Raw genomic sequence first — 9888 nt, 5'->3', positions numbered from 1 at the left:
TTCCCTCATGGTAATAAATAAAGACATAAAACAAACATTTTAATATAAAATAATATAAAACATATTGTAACTTTTGTCAAAATGGCATAAGTGTTTTTCTTTTTTGTAAATGGAGCTCTGTATTGAATAATGGCAGACTGAAAGCATAAAATACATTCATTGATTAAGCTTAAAGAAGTACAAATATGAGACTGTACAAACATGTATGCTATTGTCGACATTTGTTAAGGTGTCTATCTACCATTATATACATATAAAAGTTTTAATTACTATGGATCCTGAGGGAAAATATACTGTTACAGTATCAAGAGCAGAAAACAATGCTTACATAAAAAAATATATTCACCTGTTTTACAAGACTAAAAAAATAAAAAAACCTTAAATTTAGAAATTTACAATACACCATTAATTGTAGATGAGAGCCTTGTGAGTGTCTTGTCAATGAATCACAAAATAGATGCATAAAGAAGTGTCAAATTAAACATCAGCAAAATTAGACAATAATATGTTGCATATGTTGCACCAGATGTGGAACTGCAAACTATTTCAGCATTGGTTGCACCAGTTATAATTTAACCAACATGAAATACGTAATCAGTTCCTGCCCTGACAATGAAAAGATAAAAGCTCACTGGATGCACTAAAAGGGCAGTGGCAAAAAAAAGAAAATATTCGATTTAACCTGGTGTTAACCCAAGCAGTGTGCAGTGTCCATTATATTTGTGTTTTCAAAATTACATGAAGCCAGAACAGTCATTTTGCCACAAATTTTCTGTAGGTAGTGCCCTTTTACAAATGCAGCTTTTATGCGGTATTTTGCAGTCTAGATTTTATAACAGATTTTATAACAACTTCTACAGCAGATTCTGCATGCTATGCTCGTATTGAGCTAATAAACAATAGGCTAAAATATAAAGAGGAAAAACCTGACTTCGGTCGGTCATACCCACTGGAAAGCAATTGTTGCTTGCTGAATGTATGTCACCTTCATTTCAATGTAAAATAGGCTTTAAAGTGACCAATGCTGACCTGGCAGTAAAATAATATAGCCAAAAGTCCATGGCTCAGGATCGTCGAGGAGATCTCGACTGCTTATCACTTATTCGAAACTTGGTAAACCCTGTAGAATTGGATGCTTCTTTGATTGTGTTTCGAAAGTATGCACTTGCTAAAGCGTACAGAACCGTATCCAGAGCACTGTTTGAAAACACAAAGCATAAAGAAACACTAAACACTTGACTCACAACAAGGTATGAAGAGCATGTGGAGACATCTCTGAGGAAGAAGGACACAAAGCCTGTGATGTAATTGGGCAGGAAACAAAAGGTCAACATGATCACCACTGTCAAAAGTACGTAGAAGGTCCGTTTCACTCTTCGGTGCTTTCTCAGATTCTTTTTTTCACGTAAACAGTAAAAGATACGCACTGAACATATGATTACTACCAGGAAAGCTATTGCAAACTCTATCATATAAAGTGAATTGTGAAACTTCATGCCTGCTCCAGTGTCTGTCCATATGTCAATATTTTGGCAAAGTAACACAGATGAGTTTTCAGATGGTCTTAGTAGCCGAGTTACGAGCAGCGGAAGGCGAAGGGTCATCACAACTATCCAGACTCCACAGGCCACCATTACCAAACTCCGAATGTTTAGGTGGGAAACGGGATGGTGTGGGTGAACAATAACGTAGAAGCGATGCACCACCAAAACAGTCATGAAAGCAATGCTTGCTGACTGGTTGACTGACAGCATGAACAAATTGATTTGGCAAAAGGGATCCCCAAAAATCCATCTGCCACGCAGCAAACTGTCAATGTGAAAGGGAAGAGCAATGAGCAGCAGGATATCAGCCAGCACCAAATTGAGGAGGTAAATATTGGCTGACTTCCAGGAAGCACGAAAGCCAAGGAACCATAAAGCAAGGATATTCCCAGGTAAACCCAAAATGACATCCAAAAGCAACATGGGAAGTAGTGCAGGGGTAACAAAGCTCTGAGCTTCCATGCAAGTGCTGTTGTTGGTCATGATGTACAGCATTCAGAATTGACCCCAACCAGCAACAAAGCCCTGAGTCTGGTTTCCTTACCTGTTTTGTAATTTTAGAAAAATTAACAGATGAGTATTAATGTAGGTACTGAAAATAAAACTTACATTTACAAATGTTATAATAAACTAATAAACAGTTGTAATTATATATATACACATTAGAGAGAATGCTATATGATAAGTGCAGACAAAAAACCTTACCGTTAATAATTATTCTGATCATATACAGTTTACATTGATCAATGTGCATTGAAAGACCTCATGTGATAATTGCATCTTGAGTGGCGCTAAGGCAGTTGTTTCTTTTTCTCACTCTCCTGTGATGCCAGACAAACTGTCTGCGATTTTATTAGGTTTAACAGGCTACATACACAAACACTTTCTAATTATATCCACTACAATTCCTCTTCATACATACTCAACTAAAAAGGTAAGGAAATACCCATTAATACAAATGACCAAAGCGAACTTAGCCCAAACAGGTCACTGCAAAGAAAATCTGTTAAATTAGGAAGTGCTCAGTTGCTGTGTCTAGTTCAAAATGAAAAAATGAAAAAAATCTCAAGTGGCATAAGTGGAAAAAGGCCATGTCTCTTATTTGCTATCTGTTGTAAGGCTGAAATGAAAAGCATGCAAAAAAAGAGGCAATCAAAGCAAATTATTTTTATCATTACACTACATCCGGAGCACTGTGTGTTTCCCCATGCACCATTATTACTGATGCACCACCCGCTAAACTCTCAGCGCTCAGGACAGGGAACACTGAAGACGCTGCAAAATGAAAAACGGAGGAATTGGGAGAAAACAGCGAGGGACAAGGAGAAGATTCAGGCCAAAGAAAACCACAAAAAGTTTCCAAAGTTTGGGATCATTTCAAAGGAAAACACCATACAGTGTAGTTACCGTTTTTAAAGTAATCTAAAATGTATTTTTTAGATTTATATTTGCATTTATTATTGCAATAAAATGCACTAAATTGGTTACGCTTTTACTTATATTACTGTATGCAATGTCAGCAATAAAAATGTAAATTCTTCTATAAAGGAAACAAATTGTTTCTTTCTAATATACCTGTTTTAATTTCTCTTGTATATTTAGCTTTTTTTTTTTTATTACTATATTTATTACTTAACTGATTACTCGATTAAGCGATGGAATAATCGCTAAAATATTCCTCACTAAAATAATCGATGGCTGCAGCACTAATCTTTTCCTCCTTTGCCAAGCTTAAACCAGCACGAATCCTGCCTCAGTGCGCCTTTATTATTATTAGCTCTGCTCCAGTTCCCAATTCGAGCACTAGATGCAACGATAACTTTATTGAACTTTTGTTCAATTACTATTGTTAAGTAGCTTTAAAGAAATGTAAGCCATGCAAAAGTGTTAATTAATATTTTAACAGGAATTGTGGAGCTGGAGGTAGCAGAGCTGAAGATGTCGAGGTTTTTGTTGGGAGGGATGAGAATGGACAGGATTAGAAATTAGTTAATTAGAGGGACAGCGCATGTAGGATGTTTTGGAGACAAGGTGAGGGAGGTGAGATTAAGATGGTTTGGACATGTGCAGAGGAGGGACATGGGGTATATCGGTAGGAGAATGCTGAGGTTGGAGCCACCTGGAAGGAGAAAAAGAGGAAGACCAAGAAGGAGGTTTATGGATGTAGTGGGAAATCTATAAAGAAGACATGCAGGTAGTTGGTGTGAAAGAAGCAGATGTAGAGGACAGAGGGTTATGGAGAAGGATGATCTACTGTGGAGACCCCTAATGGGAGCAGCCGAAAAAAGAATAAGTATTTTAACAGGATTTTAAATGAAATTGTGAATGACGATTTACATTAACATTAGGTAAACTGCTGGCTCTGCTCCTTCTACCCAACAGATGATCTTAAAAATGTTGTAATAAACCAAAAAAATATATGAAACATTTGAGGATAATTCGATATATATTTTGTACTCCAGTGTTATAAAGGGAAACATGAGTCATTTAAGCCATTTCCCTACAGGTCTAAACATTATGCTGCTATAAATCATGAAAGTATTCAGACAATGCTTATCTGTTTATCACCTAACCTAAATATCACATTTCTGTAGTTCTCCAACCACCCCACCCCAGGTTTTAGGTGAAACTGGTCTTCTGAAGTACAGAAGTTCATACAAGCTTCATCAAATACAGAAAATATAGTGAGACTTACCGAGAAGCTGTTCTACTGGGTGGAAAAGTCCCTTTTACAGGTTCAAGACCTCTCTGTGTTTGAGGAACATTTCCTGCTTATGAAGCCTTCTGAGGAAATTTCAAAAAAAAAAAAATACTGAATGGTGTAACCGCATGTGTGGTAATAAACTGATCTCCATATATGGAGTTTAACCAGTGTGAACATGAGCAGGTCTGATTTACAGCTTAGATTCGAATTTAAAGTTTTAAAGGGGTTTGATTATATTTGAATATATAAAATATGGTAAAAAAAAAATTAAGTCTCAGCCTGACCATTTCTTCATCCTACTATCAACACATAGAAGCATGTCATTACGGTAAATTACTACTACTAATAAAAACACCTCAAACTAATACTCACCTGTTTCGACAAGTAAAAAATTAAGATGAAAAATAACCTAATAGTCTATATGTTAGGGTGTAGGGAGGTGATGGCTGGATGTTCTTTCTGCAGAAGTTTAGGATGAAGAATGTGTTGCTCCTCCTCAATCTGCTGCTAATGCAGACTGGAGGCGCCGCGTTTCCCCAAATGGCGTTTGTGGTCGTAATCCGTATAATTTTATTTATTTATTTATTTTTTTGCACCTGCGTCATATTTTAATTACATCCACTATTCCAGATAATAATTATAAGACCCTTTATTAACAAAAGTACCTAAAAACAAAACCATGCCCCATTTAACATTTCGGGGGGAAAAAAATATATTAAAGGAAGTGACATCGGCAACTTAAACAGGAATTTCATCACTGGAGGTCTTTAAAAAAAAAAGATTAAATATACAGAATATAATGCATTTTTATTGAATTCACATCTGGACCGCGTGCATCAGCTGAGGCAGGTGAAGCAGTGATGAAGGAGTGATTCGTCTATTATATTATTACATGATTTTTTAATGAAATGTGAAATTACTAAAGTTTTTTTTTTAATTTCTGATCTGTGTTATAAACGTCATTTTCTATGTTTCGGGTCTTTTTTATTGTAAAATAAAGAAGTCTGATTGCTCAATATTTATGTGAATATCATTAATATACTATTCATAAACCTCGTAATTTCATGTCGTCACCTTCCAAAGTCTAGAAAACATTTTCACAAATCTGTGAATAATCTTGTTAATATCGATCAAATTGCAATAAAACAGCTGCATGAGAGGCAGCCATTACTCCCGGCGCATGGGGGCGTGCGAGAGGCCAAGTGCGATTTTATAACGCTGAAATAACACTGCGGTTAAACCAGCCGCATCTGGAAAATACACGGTTAAACCAGCCGCATCTGGAAAATACACGGTTAACCCAGCCGCACTTCTCTTTGTGTTGCGCGTCTAATCGTGCACTTACGGTATGGGTGGTGGGCGTGGTTAAAATAAATGTAAAGACGCTTCAGAAAGGCGTTTCCGTTATAAACAAACTAAACAAAAAGACATAAAAAAATAAAAATCTCAGTGTATTTTTCATCATGTTCCACATTTAAACACGAAAACATTTTCCTTTAGGTTTGATCAATCTTTTAAATAATTCTTATTTAGAGTGTCTCTGTCTTCTTCTTCTTTCGGGTGCTCCCATTAGGGGGCGCCACAGCGGATCATCTGTCTCCATACCAACCTGTCCTCTACATCTGCCTCTTTCAACCCAACTACCTGCATGTCTTCCTTCACCACATCCATACACCTCCTCTTTGATCTTCCTCTTTATCTCCTTCCTGGTAGCTAAATCCTCAGCATTCTCCTACCAATATACCCCATTTCCATCCTCTGCACATGTCCAAACCATCTCAATCACCTTGTCTCCAAAACGTCTTACATGTGCTGTCCCTCTAATAAACTAATTTCTAATCCTGTTGATTCTCGTCACTCCCAACGAAAACCTCAAAATCCTCAGCTCTGCTACCTCCAGCTCCACCTCCTGTCTTTTACTCAATGCCACTGTCTCTAAACCATACACCATCGCAGGTCTCACCACAGTCCTATAAACTTTCTCTTTTACTCTCGCAGATACTCTTTAATCACAAATCACTCCTGCCCCTCTTCTCCACCCACTCACCCTGCCTGCAAACTTTTTTTCACTTCTCTAACACACTCTCCATTACTTTACACTGTTGATCCCAGGTATCTAAACTCCTCCACCTTCTCCACCTCTTCTCCCTGCAACCGCACCACTCCACTGCCCTCCCTCTCATTCACACACGTGTCTTTTATTCTTAAATTTCAACTAATTTTACTGTGGAGTTTTTGGAGAAAAGTGAAGGCCCCAGCTAAACATCTCCAAACATCTCCAAACATCAGTGTATTTGTATCATGTCTCATATTCAAACATTCATTAAACATTTTCCTTTATAAGTTTGATCAATCTTTCAAATAATTCTCATTTACATTCTCAATTCCCAATGCACTGATGTTTGGAGTGATTTTGCCTTCACTTTTCTTAAAAACTCCACAGTAAAATGACTTGAAATTGTATATAGTAATAAACAGGGAGACTGTAAATAAGAATTGTTTAAAAGAATGAGCAAACCTTTAAAGGAAAATGTTTTATCAGGGTTTGAATATGGAACATGATTAAAAAAGCACTGATGTTTGGAGTGATTTTTCCTTTACTTTTCTCCAAAAACTCCATAGCAAAACAAGTTGAAATTTAATAGAGTAATAGACAGAGACACTCTAAATGAGAATTATTTGATTGATTAAACCTATAAAGGAAAATGTTTTAGTGTTTAAATGTGGAACATGATTGAAAATGCACTGAGATTTGTAATTTTTGTTTGTCTTTTTGTTTTGTTTTTGTTTCTGGAGCGTCTTTACATTTATTTTGACCACGCCCACTACACATACCGTAAGTGCACAATTAGACGCGCAACACAAAGAAAAGTGCGGCTGGTTTAACCGCAGTGAAATAACACTGCTTTCTAATGATGGAACTTGTTTCTAGTAATTACATTCAATTCCAATTCAATTCGGTGTTTTCGAATAGCGATTTTAACAATGACTATGGCCCAAAGCAGATTTACAGAAATAAAGAGGCTACAAAATACGAATTTATATGTTGGTGCCTATAAATTAAACTTAAGTATTAAGTATTGCACGCCGGCGCATGGCGCTGGTACGTATGTAAGCTGTGTTCTTGCCCCGCTGTCCTCGAGCTCCAGTGGCGCAATCGGTTAGCGCGCGGTACTTATATGACAGTACGAAGCAGAGCAATGCCGAGGTTGTGAGTTCGAGCCTCACCTGGAGCAGTGTTTTGCACACAGTTTAGCAAAAAAAAAAAAAATAAAAAAGAGAGAAACCGTCTTGAGTAAGCTTTATGACATGCAGAGAATAAAACAGCGGTCCCTACACGTTCTGCAGTGTAATATATTTATTTATTTATGGATCTATTTATAATTCATATTATCTATGCGCGCCTGCTTGTTAAAATAAAAATGTTAACATTCTGAAATATTTTTAGTGTCTTTCCAGGTTATTTATTTTATTGTGGTCAGAGGCTTAAAACAGAAATTTTTATGTAAAAATGTGATTTAAATTATTTGACGTTCAAATTGGTGTTATACATTGAAGCCGCTGGGGGGCAGCATCGCTTTTATGTTTGGCTCAACATACAGGGAGGAAACCTTGACTAAGGCAAAATGGGAAGTGTGTGTTGCATGGTAATAATTACAATCACCATTTTCGTTAATTTTACACGTATGACATAATTATTCATGTCAGACTGTGACATAATTTTGCAGAAATCAGGACAAGATGATGTTACAATGTCGTATGACTACAGCGTCCATCAGTGAACAATTGATAAAAATTAACAATGATGGAACTGTAATAAATGTACATTGGGTGTTACCCAGGCAGAGGTGGCAAAAGTACACATATCCATTACTTAAGTAGAAGTACAAATACTCATGTTTTAAAATACTCGGGTAAAAGTTGAAGTACTGATTATACCTTTTTACTTAAGTGAAAGTAAAGAAGTCTTGGCTCTGACATGTACTTAAATAAAAAGTAGTTATTACTTCTACCTGTTTTAGCTGTTAACTGGACCTCACATCATATTAATATGTGGTAGATAGATAGATAGATAGATAGATAGATAGATAGATAGATAGATAGATAGATAGATAGATAGATAGATAGATAGATGTATCATATGTACAGCATGTGATATATATGTAAGCATATGTACAGTGATTAAATATAAAGGCTATAACAGTGCAGAGACGTATGGACATCATCAAGAGCCTTTGCTATGTTTCCAGAAATGCGCGCTGAATTGATAGCGCGTAAATAAAATTTAGTGCCGTTTACAATAATTTTAATTTTGACAGCCATATATATATATATATTCAAATACAAAACTAATAAAAAATGTTTTTACCTAATGAATGTATCCATACTGAAGATCCACATATAGAACACAAACAGAGAAACCACCAGTGGATTGAAAAAGACACGCAATAACAGTAAATCGGTTGTTTGGCTGAAATCGGCGCGCAGTGAAAAAAAAAATGTTATATTTCACCAAATCAATGGATTAAACATAACAAGTAATAAGTAACAAGCCTGTTTTGAAAATATAAGAGGTAAAAAGTACAGATATTTGTGTAAAAATGTAATGAGTAAAAGTAAAATGTTGTCTGAAAAATAAATAGTGGAGTAAAAGTACTGATACCAGAAAAATCTACTTAAGTACAGTAACAAAGTATTTGTACTCCGTTACTTCCCACCTCTGTACCCAGGTGAGGATTGGTTCCCCTTTGAGTCTGGTTCCTCTTAAGGTTTCTTCCTCATACCAATTCAGAGAGTTTATTATTTTTATTGTTGCCACTATCTTGCATACATTTGAAAGTTATATTCGTAAAGGTTGCTTTTGTGCTATACAAATAAAATCGAATTGAATTAAATTGCATTAAAGGGTGCATAAACTTTTTATATAAACTGGTTAGCTATTTTATTTGGCACTTACAACATAGTTTGGTTTGGTAAATAGTTGTTGTTTTGTGCAACTTATCTACATCATCCACCAATAAAAGGGGGATCAGTACATTGACATCAGACCACTGCTTAGCAAATAGTATTTTACACCAGTTTTTACCAGAGAAGAGTTTGCCAGTGTATACTTCAGGGGGATTCTACTACTTTGAAATAGCCCTTTCATTTGTCCCTCCTCTTTTCAGAGAATAATTAAATGTAAAACAAAGAGATTAAGCAGTAGAACGATCCAGAGGAAGCATATTTTTAGCCAGCGAAACTGCAAACAAGTTTAGATGTTAGTCACTTAAATACTCTTACCTACGGGTGACCGCATGGGTTAAAAGTGCTTAAAATATTCAGTTTTCATTTTTGACATATTCATCATATTTCTGGTGGTGGATTATTTTGGGGACAAAGCACAAAAGAACCAGCAGTGGTCATAAGAAAACTCTCAGAACTGCATGAGGTGGCAGTGGGGGCTGATTTCTTTCTAGCCCAGACTGTAGATCAGTGATAGTGTTAAGTGAGTACTCTCACACACCCTTAGATTATAAACCATTTGAGCTGATACTTTACTTCTATGTGGACAAGTCACTGACGCATTAGTAACATGCCATGAGCAGTGATTTGAGAAGACGTGAAATACAATTGAGAAGTATTACCTTTATCATACAT

At 36.1% G+C, this 9888-nt stretch overlaps 1 protein-coding gene across 4 annotated transcripts; it reads right to left on the bottom strand.

Moving 5' to 3' along the window:
• Nucleotides 1-71: 71 nt before the first annotated feature.
• LOC310734503 (hydroxycarboxylic acid receptor 2-like) lies at nucleotides 72-5087 on the bottom strand. 4 transcript variants are annotated; one of them, XM_083556631.1, is made up of 3 exons: nucleotides 5069-5087; nucleotides 4240-4328; nucleotides 72-2088 (listed from the first exon to the last, which is right to left on the bottom strand). In XM_083556631.1, the coding sequence occupies exon 3, from the start codon at nucleotides 2037-2039 to the stop codon at nucleotides 1065-1067; it is 975 nt and encodes a 324-aa protein (XP_083412757.1). In that variant the 5' UTR covers nucleotides 2040-2088; nucleotides 4240-4328; nucleotides 5069-5087; the 3' UTR covers nucleotides 72-1064. The 4 variants fall into 4 exon arrangements, with proteins under 4 accessions (XP_083412757.1, XP_083412758.1, XP_083412755.1 ...); XM_083556632.1 differs by lacking the exon at nucleotides 5069-5087 and adding an exon at nucleotides 4621-4964 and having other exon boundaries at nucleotides 72-2083; nucleotides 4236-4328; XM_083556629.1 differs by lacking the exon at nucleotides 5069-5087 and adding an exon at nucleotides 4621-4964.
• Between the last annotated feature and the right edge of the window lie 4801 nt (nucleotides 5088-9888).

Source organism: Silurus aristotelis (assembly GCF_946808225.1).
Source record: "Silurus aristotelis genome assembly, chromosome: 12".
Classification (NCBI taxonomy): Eukaryota; Metazoa; Chordata; class Actinopteri; order Siluriformes; family Siluridae; genus Silurus; species Silurus aristotelis.
This window is presented reverse-complemented; position numbering and strand designations above follow the sequence as displayed.